The 16,322-nt window shown below is 39.2% G+C and overlaps 1 protein-coding gene across 1 annotated transcript in view; it reads left to right on the top strand.

Moving 5' to 3' along the window:
- Positions 1–16,322, top strand: part of frem2b (FRAS1 related extracellular matrix 2b) — a 94,393-nt gene that overhangs the window by 41,687 nt on the left and 36,384 nt on the right. Inside the window, exons 3-6 of the mRNA XM_036149443.1 lie at positions 2,110–2,256; positions 5,975–6,205; positions 8,107–8,232; positions 9,995–10,246. Coding sequence (XP_036005336.1) covers positions 2,110–2,256; positions 5,975–6,205; positions 8,107–8,232; positions 9,995–10,246 — 756 coding nt within the window. The remainder of the gene's footprint in view (positions 1–2,109; positions 2,257–5,974; positions 6,206–8,106; positions 8,233–9,994; positions 10,247–16,322) is intronic.

Genomic DNA, 16,322 nt, shown 5'->3' on the forward strand with positions numbered 1-16,322 from the left:
AATAGACCTGTTTTTTTTAGACAGTGTAATGTATTTGATCAGAAAACTGGGGATTCTTTTGTTAAAATAAGCTTTCTGGCATTGTATAAGGTGTTGCAGAAGTTATTTTAGATAACCAAAAACAAATAACGCTTTTATTTGTTTTTTACAATTATTATTTACAATGGTAATATTTGAATGAAATCTCGCTGAAAAACACAGACAAACACCACAAACAAATATACAGAAATGCATCGGTACTAAGTTGGGATTATTTTCAGCCTTTGTGTGTTTTAATAATAAATGATTTCCTGCTTGATGTCTAAAGCTCGCAGAGTCGCGTTGCTCCTTGTATGAAGCAGGTCGGATCTGATCATTCTGATGAATCAGCTCTCCTCTATCAATAACGAGTGCAATCACAAAAGCAGCAGGTATAGGACCGTTGCTGTGTGCAGGCATATTCTTGTAACCCTTCCATTCTTGTACTTTAGATGGTAAATTATATGGATTCCCACAGTGTGTGTTTGACCACCATTTGGATTCTTTTGCTTTTAAATAATATCCTGGTTAGATGGAGCGTTTTAGCTTTAGTTTTTGCTAAATGGTAGCCAGGAAATCATGTTAGACAGATGGCCTAAACTGTTCCTTTTTTTTCCACCCCCTCCTGCTTTGGTGGAGGACAGGCTCCACAGCTCAGGGATCACACATGCAGTGTTTACCACTGGCACGGGTGCCACACTGCTGGCTTTAATCCAATTGGTGCAGTGAGGTCCTGTCATACAAAGGTCACCTGTCTTCAGAAGAAGGATGTGGAACACACAGGAAGGGACAATCCTGCTCTGTGGTAGACCTTAAGAAGGCATGACTCATGCAATGTTTTTTAGAGTTTTCTTTTCACACCAGCCAGTGTAACAGAATACCTTGCATTCCACATTTGCATTTTTAAACCAAAACATTAAAACTTAAATGGACAGTCTTGTTTTTTTTGGGGTTTTTTTATGTTGCTAGATTTACAATCTTGACAGTTTTGTGTTTTGTGCTAAAAGAGCTCAGAGTGCTCATAATGTCAAAAAAAATAAAATAACTAGACGTTAAGAAAATCAATGATTCAGTGTGATCATACACAGATACACAAGTGCAGGGAAGATTTTATTATTCGTTCCCACACACACATTAACACACACACACATTCCCGCATACATTCTCCCTCACACATAATACAACACCCGTGGTGAAAGTGTAATGGGTTTACGCCGCTTAAAGAGAAGAGGAAATGAACGCAGCGAAGTGGTCGGCTGGAGGTGACAGATTTACTGACCGTAACAATCAAGGTGGTGCTGCGCAGAGACTTTAGGTTGGGCCTAACAAACAACAGCGGCACTTTCTGCATTGCTCCCGAACCCTCCTGGCAGTTTTGCTTTTGTTCCAGCCCTTTCTGTACCGTTAGCTGTTTAGTGGATCAATCATCCGGATCTCTCGTGGCTCCTTCCTAATAGGAGAAGCCAGCAGGTCTTGCTGTGCAGGATTTAACTTTTATCAACCTTTGCCATTATTTAGGCTGCTAGCGACTCCTATGGCAATTAAAATATCAAAGTGTAATGCACTTTCTTTATGAGTCACTGTATGTGCTTTCTCCAATGTTTTGTGGTGGAGTTTTCGTATCCTTGCACGTTTGATGCCTGTTTTCGTGCCCGTTGCTTTGAGTCTTTGTGGTCAAATGGTTGCCGTCGTGCCCTTCGGTGTTTTGAGCTTATAGTCTTTGAAAAGAACTTCAAAAGGGAAGGATAAAACATCCCAGTTCAGTCAGTAAGCAGACAACCTTTATTTTAATTAGAAATAAAGCAATTAGATTGCACAAACCTTGGTTCTTTGGCATAAGGGTTTTGCACGCCTCCCACCTCCCACTGAGTCCTGGCTACGTATCAAAATCAAGTTCCTCAGATGTCAAAGAAATCCCTCTAATAAGGGATATTATATTTCTGTGCCAGACTAAAAACAAAACAGCGCATTCATTTTCAAAATTAATTTTGAATGCTGAGTCACGCTTAGGTTATTTGACTTTGTTTTGTTTTGGTTTTTTTTTTTTTGCAACATTATAAATAATAGAACCTCTTTCACTTCTTTTTGCAGGAGGCAACAAACTGAGAAACCAGCAGTTTAGACTAAACTGGGCTTGGATTTCTTTGGAAAAGGAACACTACGTGGTGGACGAGGACGTCAAATTCCTGGAGGTGGTGCTGAAACGTCGCGGCTACCTGGGGGAGACTTCGTTTGTTAGTAAGTGGACTTCCTTAACCTGCCATGTTTTTTAGTAATCCAATATGGTGTCAATGCAATGCAAATTGTGGTCTTCAGATTTTTTTTTTTTTTTACTAAGACCAACTCATGATCCAAACAAAGAAACCACACAAAGAAGATATTGTTTGGCAAGCCATTATATTGACAGACAAGTAGATCCTTTGATATATTTTGGCACACAAGTAAGACTGCTCGGATATTCAGTAGGGTCACTCAGGTTATGACCTTTAACCTCTCTCCTCCGACCAGTGTTTGTGTTTCAATCAGGAAAAAAAGCGAAGAACAATCCCATAATGGCAAGCATGCACATGCATAAGGTCAAAGTTGGTGACCATTAAGGGGTGCACTCAAACTTAACATTTGCTTGCTAGGAAGAAAGAAAAAAAAACAGATTTTTAAATCTTGTTTTGTTTTTTATTTAATCGCAAATGCTTACCACTGTTATTGTTGGTATAATAAAAATGGCTTCATGGTAAAAGTTAAACTATTAATTGAGATAATATCTATAGCTGTTATGCATGTTTTGCTCTCTCATGGCATAATACGCATGGCTGAATTAAAGAGGAAGCTGGCCCCTGCTCTGTAGCCAGTTTTGGCGCATTACCTACATGTTTCGTTTGCTAATTTTTTTAAAAGAAATTAAAGATTAGTAGTTAGGTGTACATTAACTTAAAGGTTTTGTAGGATTTGTCCACAACAGCTTTTTCTGAAATTATCTTTGTATCTGCCCTTCCTAAACTTTCCGTATAAAAGTCCTTTTAAAAAATATCTTCATCCATATCAGAAAATAATTTAAAATGTTAGTTACTATGGCAGACCTATATGCGGAAATGTGACCCAGTACCTGAAAAACGACAAAAATAAAGAGGGTGTGTTCATACGCTTAAAGCTGTGTGTTTGTGGGATCCTCATTTTCTGATAGTTGCATACTGGTTATACTACCTGAAATCCAACTAACTACCGGTGCTCACAGTGAAACAGGCTTATGTATTTTCTTAGGAAGCATCTAAAATTACCATGTTTTTGAAATATTGTATATTTTTGGGCCTATGGCTACTATCCCAGTAGACACTTGATAAAGTCTAACCCTGATCATGTTACCTGAGCATTAAGTGAACAACAGACAGTAGAAATAGGAACATATTTAACTCTTTGTGCTAAGAACAAAGGAAACAGAAAACTCACCTAAAAAAACAGATGATTTCACAATGATCTCTCTGCAAGTTAATGAAACCACAAACATCTGGTCTTGTTATTTGCTCCAGCATTAACATGTTTTATTAATGGCTGCATTTTCAGCTAGTTCTGCATTGAACTGTGCATGATCTTGGAGCAGTCCCTTGAGATTTAAACAAGCTTTTTTTTTTTTTAGTACCTGAACTATTTACCGAATCTGTGTTAATAAAGAAAAAAAAGTGGTGCAAATAATGTGAATTTGCTGGCTATCTTTGTTTTGGTGTTTAGATGCTTGCAAATGTCGTTACATTTTTCAGGTTTTTATTTTAACTTGACATTGTCCTTGCACCAACAGAAGTAACACTAGTACTCTACTGGCTCTATTTGTAAAGTTGCTTACATCTATTGGGCTTTTTCCTTAATAATTAACCAGTCCCAGCTATTTATTGTTTTTTGTGAAGCTATAGGCCTACATTCAGAGTAGGGATAGATATTCGGTGTGTTCTTCACCGCTGCTATTTGTAGCTGATCGTTTTAGGCATCACTACTTGTCTGTATAAGTTTGAAAATAATCTGCATTATTGGATCTTCGCGCCATAAGTAGTATTTCTCTTGCACATCTAACAACGAATATATAGTTGGTGTTGTATGTAGAATATCTAAGGGCTGCCATGACTTTCTCACTGCCAGCTGAGAAAATCATGGCAATTGCATTGCGTATTTTTCCGTGAAAAACCTTTTCATGAAAACTGGGGATATCTTTATTTCACCAACTGTGTCAGGGCAAGCTCTGATCAAAGAATGCCCCCAGTGGTGGGCTATTGCCTCCCTGCTCAATGCTCACAGTGAGGGTGGCACCATTCTGGGGGCGACACGGAGCCCACATTCCACGAATCCTTAGAATGACTGCTGTGATCAGGGCCATTCATCGCAGGCTTTGTGTGGGGCATAAAATTCGGGCAAATTATGTTTTCTCCTCTCATGGCTCTTTGAAGACTGCCGATCTTTCAAGCCCCATTGAGTGTGACTGTTTTATCACAGCATAGATGGGCAAAGGCATTTCCTCGCTATCTCCACTTGCATATATATCAAAGTCGAGGTTCATTTTCATTAAAGACTGAAACCAAGATTTATAGAAATAGCTAACTTTGCCATCCTCAATTTCAAAATGAAACGATGTTGATTATATTCTCACAGACAAATTCCAGTTTCCATGTCCTCTTCTTCTGCATTTATTCACGCTTTCTTATGCCCTGTTACCTAACTGCTTTATGAGCTGTTTTTTTTTTTTTTTTTGGTGTGTGCAGCCATGTTTACCGTCTTCTCTGCCAAAGCCCTGATGCATGTTGTGTAGCGAGTTAGCAAAGACAATGGAGAGGCTGTTTGACATTTTGCTGGCCTCATAGCTCCCGCCCAACAGGAATCGTGCCAGAGTCACAGCTATGGTGACTACGAGTGTCGCCAAAAAGTTTGCATACGAAAGGTCAGAAACCGTAAGGCAAATTCAGGCCATTCCTGCCAAGATCAGGGGGACTTTTTTCAGATATTTTGTGTATACCAAGATGATTGTTGATGAAACTGTCAGTTTTTAGCATTGTATGAGTAAGATATATCACTGTTCATAACTTAACCGGTCTCATTGGTCATCAGAAATCTAATTAGTCTGGTACTTTATCAGTATTATTTGAAACATGCGGTAACATGCAAAAAGAAGAAGGGCTAGTAATTACTGAAAGAATAAACAGGGAAAATCTGTTTACTAAAAAAAAAAATGATTGAAAAAAAAACAGGTTACACATCTACTAGTTAGATAACTGGCTACTACTTCACATGGAGAGAAATCTGATTAAAAGACCTAAAACTTTCTCATAACTCTGACCCGTTTGATGTTCTACTTGGGAGTGCTATGACCTATTTAAATCCAAGCAGAGAGATTCGAACTGAGGAATCAGTAAAGAACAAGGTTATGAAACAGCAAAGAACCCACCGGCGTTCCCGTCAGAATCCACTCAGGACAAGAAGAATCAGTCTTTTTGGTCCAAACACACTGAATCTGCAGCTCACTTCTTACTGCCGCTGTGGTTTGCAGAGACACATCTGGATGCAGAGGATGGCACTACGTTTGTCCACCCACAGAAGGCGGTTTAACACTGACACTGGTCAAATCAAAATCTGACTTTTGACTGGTAGTGCTGGAAATATACAAACAATTAGCTAAATGAGGCCAAAATTAGCGTACCATCAATATTTCTTCCTCTCTGATGCCAGATCTGTGGAAATATGGTGTGACAGATTTGAGGTTTACCCCACAACATTTCATCTAAGAATTAAATCAAGCTGTCCGCTAAGCGTTACTTTGCTCATTCAGTGTAATTAAAACATATGACCATTTCACTGAAGAAAATACAACTTGCATTCAGATCCTCTGGATATTAAATGTCAAAATCCAAAGGTTAGTTCACACTACGTAGATTTTAGAATATATTTCTAACACACATTTCTTTCCACATCCTTCCTTAAGGTATTCGCACGAAGGACGGCACCGCAGTGAAGGACAAGGACTTCCGCGGGAAGGCTCAGAAACAGGTGCAGTTCAACCCAGGCCAGACCACAGCCACCTGGAAAGTCAGAATCCTGTCAGACAGCGAGTACGAGGTGTCAGAGACTTTCCAAATTGTTCTGTCTGAGCCGGTGATGGGTGCTCTTGAATTCCCAGAGGTTGCCACGGTGGAGATCCTGGACCCAGATGATGGTCAGTTGCTATTTAAAACTGTGTTTGCACACTAACTTTGTGGTTTAAAGGGTTGTTTTTTTTCCTTCAAATGAAACAAAGCAAGTCTTAGCTGACGCCACAGTTGTCTTTGATTTCTACAAAGATCAAGGGCTACATTACTGCCTTTGCATGGATTTGAAGCATACTTAGAAGAGACAAAGAGGTTTTTGAAGAAGTGGCATAATCTCAGACTTACCCGCACACATAGCAAACTATTTATGGTTGCAAAAAAAAAAAAAAAAAACACGAAACAGCATTAACACTGTTTTGCAGAGTGTGTGATAATGCTGTGCAAGACACAACACAATGCATTTCTACATGTACCATACAAAATTGGTTAAACCGCCAATATAAGAATAGTTTGTTTGTCTTTTGAGCAGTAGAGGGATCAGTTAATAAAATCCCTCAACCCTAATCAAAGCTGTTTACATGTTAGGATTTGATCATGGAAATTCATCCTTCATCTGTCTGGGGGCATCAGAGCTCTATAAATACAGTGCTAATCCGGAAGATAAAGGACGGCTGACAAAGTAAAAATACTGTGAGCACCACTTTGTTATGAAGGCTGGTATAGGTTCTAATTTTAGTAAATGTCGGCTTTGAAGGTATTGTCTTTCCTTAAATGTCATGGAACAACATCAGACAGACATGTTATTAGCTGCATGTGAAATGCCTATTGTGATATTATGGAAGAGGCAGTGTTAGAACAGAGGAAAAGATGCTGCAAAAAAAAAAAGAAGAAGGTTTACTCCATTATAACTGGAATAGCGAAAAGCAAATATTGACCCCGCAGGGCTTCAATGAAGGGAAAAGAGGAATTTGCTGTAGACATTGTATAATAATTAACATTTTTAGCTAAAGCCTGTTTTTAGGTAAACACTAGTCCCTGAACAGCGGTAAAGTGAAGAAGCGCTGTCAGAGTCTGCTTGGGGCATGAGGAAAGAAACTTTTTTTTTTTTTTTTTGTTGCAGCTAAAACAATTATATCATATCATTCCACTGCTTACGGTTTCAAAAGGTTGAAAGCATTTTGAGTTCTCAGGGTCATGTAAACTTCAACGGCTTGTGAAACGTTTCTTTTTCTGAGAGCACTTAAGTAGAAAAGCTGCAGGATCTTCGTGCCGAACCAGTTAAAAATAAATTATTTCAGAGGCGACTGACTACATTAGCTCAAACTGGGAAGAACTGAGTGTTGTGAAGAGTAGCTAAAATATTACCCGTTGCAAACACTGGGTTAAGAAAAGTGAAAAGACACGTTTTTCCACCTGAACAACGCTATGGCCTTCCTTGAGAGGAATACAGAACTTAAGATGGAGTTCTTCAGAAAGATGTTCAGTCTTAATTGCTGCACGCTTGTTAACTTGTTGAATGCCCTACAAAACTCAGGGAAGGTAACAAAAAAGACTGAGACTTGTCAAAAAAAAAGGCTCATTAAAAAAAATGCGATTTCTCAGTCTGCATTGTTATTCGAACAAATGCATGCAGATATCTATCAAGAAACCTGTTAAATGAAACCGAGGGTGTAAAAAGCAGCTAAGCAAGATGTTTTATTTTTATTGTCTATAAATTGTGTTTGCCTTGCCGCAGCTTTTCTCACATTTTACACATCTCATCTAACGGTACCAAACATCTCAGCCTCTTTGTTTAGCCGTGTGGGCCGGTTACAGGTGGCAAGTCTGCTTAACTAACTGATGTTTGGCTTTGATTAATAAAAATAAGGGTTGTAGAGATGATAGTGTTGTAATAAAATGACAGCACTCTAATTCAGGTTCAGTTTCGTTGCCAGTTACATCCAGTTGGTTTCTATGTTGTTCTGTTTGCACTCCTGTGTTACAGTCTGATAAGATCTAACACAACTGCTTAACTTTTTCCAACATACAGAATCAACAGTGTTCATCCCCTCAGCTGTGTACAGCATAGAGGAGGACATTGGTGAGCTGCTCATCCCCGTACGCAGAAGTGGGGACATCAGTCAAGAGCTGATGGTTGTATGCTACACCCAGCAAGGTAACACCGCGCGCGTTTGCTATGATATAAATGTGGGAAACAGTTTTTGATGCCATGTGTTCCTGAAAGATCCTAATATGTTTTACTATTATGCATTTGGTGGAGATGTGCACCGAGATGCAGCCAATTCGGATTTATCTTTGAGAAATACAACATGAAAGGACATAAAAACAGCGTTCATTTTTGCGATGCTAGCCTTCCTGAGAGTAATCGCTCCATCAATAACATTTCTTTGCGAAGAGCCTGGTTAGCAAGACTAGAGTTGCTAAACCAGCAGTCTCCGTTTTATAAATCAGAGGGAAAGGATGTCAAAAAAGGCCACCAGCATCTACCAATTCAACATGTTCCGTAAGCTTCAAATTATAAAACAGAGCTGTGATATGCCCCGCCTTAATGTTATCTGCTCTAATTCTAGCTTTTTCTTCCTCCATTGCTGCATGAATTTACCGCCTACATGGGTCGACTTGTTGTGGACAATATAGTTTCCTTTTGAATGCTTAAATAGTCTGTATTTCCTCTGACTTCATTTGTAAACAACTCACAGGCATTGAAAAGAAAAAAAAGAGCTAACTTTGAGCAGTCTTCTAGAATTGCCAACTCCTCAAGTAGGAAAGTAGGTTTTGGCTGTCCTTTAAAGTCACCACAGGCTGCTAAATGACGTATTCAGCTCATTAGTATAAGTTGAATGGACACTTTTAGAGAGGGGAACAACATTGTGGGAGAGACAGGAAGGAAGAAAAAACACCCTATATAGATTTAGAACTGCAAATATCCATTTTGTCTGCCAATTGTGTTTTTTTAATGTCACTATTCTAACCCTCCAACACTTTCAAACCTTCATCAGCCTTTTGTCTGGCAAATGTGACTCAAATGACTTGTCCTGGCCGAGTTACACCCAAGTGTGTTTAATGCATTTTGTTTTAGTTTAGTTTTCTTAATTCTGGTTTGGTTTTTAAAGTTATCTTTCACCAAGAGGCCTGCAGCAAGTCACATTAAAACACATTTTTGACCAAAACAGTTGACATTTATTTTGCGTAAATCCATATTAACGATCTAAATGGACCAAAAAAAAGGAAAAATAAACAGTCAATGGTAATCTGCTCTGGCCACACCTGGAAGGGACTGCTGAACAAGGACTGGGCCCCCTGTGAGTGATTTAGGGTGGGGGAGGGGCCCATAGACCCACTGCTTATTGAGGGACTTGGTTGTGCTTCTATCTCTGAAACGCTCCGATAAAACACCAGAAAAAGTCACTGGATTTCTCAATACTCACTTTTCAAAAAGCGCTGCTATGAGGTCTGACTACTTGCTAAACAAAGTTGCTAAATTGAGAATGCTGTCTTGTCATAGCAACAATTTCCCTATCAGCGGGATCAGGTCACTATTTAGACAAATAAACGGCTCAAGCTGAAGATCGGCAAACTTCTGTCGGTCCTCCATCAATTAGTGTATATAAAATATATGAATAAGAATCTATTTTGATTTGATTTTGTCTGGTTGGGTTTTGTCAGATTAGATTCTGAAATAGTTAGATTACAAACCATTAAGATTAGCTGCAAGCTTCATTAAATGCTTTAACGGAAAATTAAGCATGCTGTTCTTCATCTCAGTCTTGAATATTAGTTATTTAAGACGTAGAACAGACTTGTTAAGTTGTTAGAAAAATGTGGGGTTTTAATTGTACAACAAATCATGCTTTGTATTGTGACAAAGTTCAGCTCATTAAACTTGTATCCTGTAATTCCCTTTTCTGCCCGTCCAGTTTCCGCCACAGGCACTGTCCCCACCACAGTGCTGTCCTACTCTGATTACATCTCTCGGCCCGAGGACCATCACAGCATCCTGCGCTTTGACAAGGGAGAGATAGAGAAATCCTGTCGGATAGTGATAATTGATGACTCCCTGTACGAAGATGAGGAAAGCTTCAATGTCACCCTCAGCATGCCCATGGGGGGACGCCTCGGCTCAGAGTTCCCCACAGCCAGAGTCATAATCATTCCAGATATGGATGATGGTAAGGGACCATTTCACTGATTGGGACTGTGTATTGAAATGCAATCAGCCAAATAAATTACAGGGCTGTGATTGTTAAGTGATTTATTTATTTTTTTACTTTTTTTCTTTTTTTTTTTTACATTTTCAGATATGTTCTAGGACCCAAAAAGCCACAGATTTTTGCTACTAATTACCCTTCTTTTCCTTAGAGGTGTTCTTTGTACCAGGTGTAACGTTTATAAGTATCTGAACTTGGATGAATGTCTACAGCAGAAAAAATGAATAGTTGAAGTTTTGAAAATCTCCTACCCTTTTCAACTTATCCAAAGTCGTGGGAGCAGGCAGAGTGAAAACGTGCATATGAATGGTATTCGTGTTTATTTCTCTCGTTAGTTTGTTTGTGTTTCACTGACAATGAGCTCTATGAGAGAGAGAGAAAAAGAAAGTTTGGGTGTGCAGTCTTCCTCCTTGGAGGTAAAGGGTTTATCTCCCATCTGCAGGCTCAGATTGTCGGGCTGCTCGCCCCCATATCTTCTTGATTTCCTTTGTGCCCCAACACCTGTCGGCCTCCCCTCACTCCCCTATCAATCTGCAGATCTCTGAAAGCCCCGCTGCACAGTAAGGACTCCGTGATTGCAGGCAGGTAACAGTGGAGCATAATAGGAAAACCATTGTAAATGGTAATTTACATGAATAAAAATCTTATTTTCATCTACATAAATGGAGTCGTTAAAGAACGTTTGGCTTAGAAAAACTGCGCTGTGAATGTTTACTTAAGGAAAGGAAAAACGTACAGCTGTTGGAAACCTATTAGTGTGGTTAAAGCATGAATACGATTCTGAGGGGCCCCTGCCCGCCAAAGCTCAAGGGCTCTTAGGCGCGGGCACTCATAAACCAAATGTTATTTGCATGAACATACCAGAAGTTTGGAATTTTATTTCATTCATTTTCAGGTCTGGATAAGTATCTAAAAATATTTGTATTTCCAGACTTTATATAAATTAATCCATACATACATACATACATACATACATACATACACAGACATACACATTTGCCATCTTGACCATGATAGAAATATCAGTCATAAATTCACAGTGAAGATTTTTTTCAATTCATATATTTTTTTTATTTAGACTTAACAAGAATACCAAAACAGAACCCTAGATACTAAGACTTTTTGTGACTCTAGTTGTTTTTATACTCCATTAAAACCAAACAAGAAGACAGCCCATGCTTTACTAGTGACATATGTAGTAGACACGTACCCAATGTAGCATCCCACAGTAAGCAAAGTTTGAAAAAGACTGAAAACATTTATTAGCATGTCACTTTTAGACGTAAACCACATATCTTATGAAGATCTTTAGGCGCATAACTCTGCAGAGATACAATAAATACACCAACAGCACTAAAAGAAAAGCTATTAAAATAAATATAAAGTGATCTACGGATCAATAGTTCTTTCTTTTAGAGGCTTTTCTTTCTTTACGGACCTGACAGTGATTTTTTTATTTGTCTGGGTATTGCTATCTCTGGGATCCTACTGACGCCATGCATTTGAGAGACTTTTTTCATCCGTTTGCCAGCCTGTTTTAAGCCGTCTTTCTATTCAATTGCAGGCTCATTGTAAGCAAAGGAAAACTGACTCTTCATCTGATGAAAATAAGTTGACCTAATTTATTTGTCAATTGGTGTTCATAATTTTTGCCGACCTCTATTGGACATTAGCCCAACAAGGCAGGGTTTGTTGATTGATCGATAGCTTCAGTAACCAATAGAAATGTATAGCTAGACACATTTAGCCAGAAAAGTCAGATTGGGAATGACGTTTATTAGCTTCAGGTTTGGTTAATATTCTGAGTTTACATTTGCCATTTTTTTTGTCCATCACCATGAGCCTATGGTGGTATACAAACTGTTCCATTAACACAAAAAAAGGTCAAAAAGGAAGGCAGCTTTAGCATGCTAATATACTTATAATCCACCTTTAACAAACTCAGCAAGCGTTAGTCATTGAAATGCACTTATACCAATGGATTTTTACTATTTTCTTCCAAATGTTTAGCAAAATATAAATTTCAGTAGTTATATACCCAGCAATGTTGTTAAACGTGTCACTATCTGCAGCTTCATTAAAGAACTACCCTTTGAAGTTCATATTTATTTCATGAATTCAGGTTTATTCACCTGACCTGCTTTGAGACGGAGTGTTTAAAAAACGCCTTTTTAACAGTTGTAGCCTGAAGTGTAACCTGAGACTGAGCTCGGGGGCTTTTTACCCTCACTACTCTGGTGTATTGACTGCAGCTGCTGAGAATTACCAGTCGGTTCTTACAGCATTCAGCGTTCTCTACAAAAGACGTCCTTCCCCACCGAAACGATCAAATTTCAATTTCAAGGTCTTTATCGATGGCTTTAACTGTTACAGTGTCAATCATGGATGGTTTTTTTTTAGTCTCCCATGTGTAAGGGTGGCACAGCAGACTGTGTCTGCTTGTCATTTCCTCTCAAAATGATAATTGAAAGACAGTTAGAGTTCTGTTAAACAGATAAATAAAGCACACAGATAGCTTAGGGTGTAATATAGCATGAGAACCCTCAGTTATTATTTTAGGCAATTTCAGATAAAGAAAAACAATAATGGTTTACTGATCTCCTAATAGGGCATTATTTTGGATAAATAGTATGTTCATGGTCATGCATTTCTATGAAGCAGTAGAAGGACTCCATTTGTTTTACAGAGTTAACCAGAGTATATGTGTGACACAGTCAATGTTATGAATTTTTAATTACCAAAAAAGGTTAGTTTGCTGCTTTTAAAAACCTTCCAATCAATGACTTTGTTCTGTCAGTGACAGAAAAGTACTTATTTGATTCTGACTGACAGCCGTCATTAACAGGCTCCACTCAGCACTCAGGTTTATCCGTTTAATATTTTCAGTATCGGGGAAAAAAAGCCCCATTTAAAAGAGTCAGCTTTTTGTGCGTTCCAGCATTATGCAGTTTTTTTTTTTAAATTTGTATTTATATCCCAGCTACCTGACAGTTCCTAATATTTCTTTCTTAGCTCAATGAGATCCGTGCCTAACATGAGTGAAGCTCCCCACGCTCCCATTCAATTACACAAAGCACAAATAAATTACAACAAATCTAAAAACAGGGAAGAGTAGCGTATGGTGCCTTAGAAAAGTATTCATGCTCCTTGAACTTTTCTGCATGTTACAACCAGAAAAGTGGAACAATCAGTTTTCTCTTCTCTTTTGTGTGCATTCATATTTGGTGCCCCTGATTTAATACTGCAGCTGACACTTTATTTTTATTTTTGGTCGATGTCTCTGTTTGCTTTCAACATGTAGAGACTTAAATCTTTGCCTATTTTCTTTGCGAGAATGCCGACGCTCAGTCAGATTGATTGAAGAGTGTCGCTGAACAACAATTTTGGAAATTTTGTCACAGATTTAGTGGACTTAGGTCTTGATTTTGACTAGACTGTTTTATCTAAACAACACCCATTGTAACTCTGGGTTGTTTTCCTGCTAGCAAGTGAACCTTTTCCCCAGTCTCAAATATATGCAGCTTTTTAATGATTTTTCTTTTCTCATGTTTGCCCTTTTATCCATCTGCCTATCAATTGTAAACAGCTTTCCTGTTCTTAGTGGGAAAAAATAATCACTACAGCAGGATACAGCCAACATCCTGTTGTATTTAGGCATTTAGGCATGAGTATTCAGGGTACAATGCAGTGTTAGACAAACTTAGGAATTTGCATATTTCTTGTATTTTTACCTGGTTAAACCTTTAGTTGACCAGGAAAGTCACAATTGAGGCTAACAAATTATTTTTCAAGGGAGAAAAAACATCTTATAAAGACTATTTTAAACAATTAAAACTGTAAAATGTTACATCAGACAGAATTAAAAACACTAGTAATAAAAATATGCCATCTCTAAGGCCATCAATCTAGCTTTAAAATCACTCAGGGAAATGGAGTTGCAAGAGATTTTGCAGTGATCCATGTTGCGGGGGCTAGGTAGGCAAAAGCCTTTTTTCCAAGTTCAGTGCGAACTTTCGGAACATATAGGACAACCTCAAGAGCACCTCATTTCATGTGCAAATGGGACTTTTCATGGTTTCTTGTAACAGTGGGTTTCTGCTCACTGATCTTACACGAGGGTTTGATTTGTGTAATGCATTGCAAATAGATGCCCTATCAACAGATTCATCAAGCTGAGCTGTGGAGCACTACAGCTCCTCCAGAGTTACCATGGACCCTCTGTCTTTGCCTTTGATTATTGTTCTCCTTGCTCAGCCTGTCAGTGTAGGTGGACAGTCATGTCTTGGTGGGTTTGCAGTTGTTCCAGACATTTTTCATTTCCAAATGATGGACTGAACAGTGCTCAGGGAGGGACCTGTCCAAAGGTTGGGGCGATGTTTTATGACCTAACTCTGCCTTGAGCTTCTCCACAACTTCATCTGTGACTGCCCTGCTGTGTTTCCCTGTCCCCGCAATGCTGTTTGCTCACTACGCCTTCACAGATGACAAAGATGGACTGTTTACTAAACAGGCGATCTTTGCAAGGCCTTGGTTGCACTGTACTTTTATTTATTTAGGCGTAGTGAACTGGGCTGTACAATTTTGGGGCACATTTTATACTCATGAAATCCTCATAAAATACATAAAAGCTTGAGGCTGTAACATGACCAACGGTGAGAACGTCCAAGGATGCGAAGGCAATTTTCCTGTTGTTGAAGAGGGCTGTGTTGCAGAGGTTATATTGATTGGCTTCAGGTTCAAAACTAAGTGGAATTTGTTACCATTCCTTGTCTACTTAGAGCATTATTACCGTGTCCTTCCAGGTTTATTTCTGCAGCACTCTCCCAACACAACCCAAAATGCATTGTAAAGTAAAGAAAGTGGAAAGCGTCTGACCTTGTGAAGGCCGTCCAGGTTGTACTCTGCCTCTCCGTCAGCGTCAGCCAAGACAGGCTCCAATCACCCATCTGCCCTGAACATGGCCAGGTTGACGTGGGAAAATGAATTAACGCTGTCAAAACATGAAGAGTGAGGCGAAATAAGGTGATGTCAACTCTTCGTGTCTCCCCAAAGGAGTTCATAATGAAAAAGCTTGAGCAGTGATGTTGAAGTAAACAGCTCTGAGGCAAGTAGGGGGAAAAAAAAATTGATCTCCTGCCTAAAAGAGTAGAGAGGCAGCAGAAGATTCATTCCCACAGTTAGTGCAGCTGTTCCGGCTACAGTCAAGGTTCTAATCCGGGCACTAGACTTTAAGTACACATAGGAGTCTAAGGCAAATGGGGGCATCACATCTTTCTTTGTCATCGCTCTTCTGGAATAGCTTTCAAGCGCAGCACTTACATGTGCAGAAAGAGCCTGTGCCCAGCTGAGCACCTGACCAAGGCTGACAACCAGCAGGCTTTTCAGCAGCTTTGCAACTTTGTTGGTTCTAATAATGTTTTTTTCTTTAAACACAAACTACTACTGCTGTAAGGAAAATATGTTTCAACAAGATCCCAATTCATTTCAAGCAAGCAAACTGAGGCACCGTTATGAAATTAGATGCAGGTCAATAATGTAAATATTGCTTGCCTCACACAAAGAGTCCTTGGCAGTCTGTGATAAAAAATGCAATAGGCCACGAAAGGGAAGTAAAAGTGACTTTGTTTTGTAGTTTTTCTGCCAACATAAATTATAATAAGTTGCTCTAATAACCAGTTTGGGGTTTATGTAACAACGGGAGAAGGGCATGTTTTCTTTATGAAAAGGAGGAATATCATTTCACCTCTTGCATTGGGAGTTTGTCAGGATGCAGCTTATTGGCTGCATGCTGAGCCTCTCTCCCTCTCTCTTGTTCCTGCGCAGCCTGATCAGTTTCACCTGGCAGGCTGCAATTAACCCACAACTGCTTCCACCTGTTCCCACCGCTTTATCAGACTCACCTCTTTCTGTTTCCGTCGCCGGTCCATAGCGTTCACTCCCGCTCAGTCCCTGCCAGTTTTTCTTGTCAGCTCCATTTGTACCCGTCAGCCTGAAGACTCCTTTCACCTGGTCTTGTTACAGTCAGCCCAAAGACTTT

The sequence above is a fragment of the Fundulus heteroclitus genome, chromosome 18 (genome assembly GCF_011125445.2).
Source record: "Fundulus heteroclitus isolate FHET01 chromosome 18, MU-UCD_Fhet_4.1, whole genome shotgun sequence".
In the NCBI taxonomy this organism is placed as follows: domain Eukaryota; kingdom Metazoa; phylum Chordata; class Actinopteri; order Cyprinodontiformes; family Fundulidae; genus Fundulus; species Fundulus heteroclitus.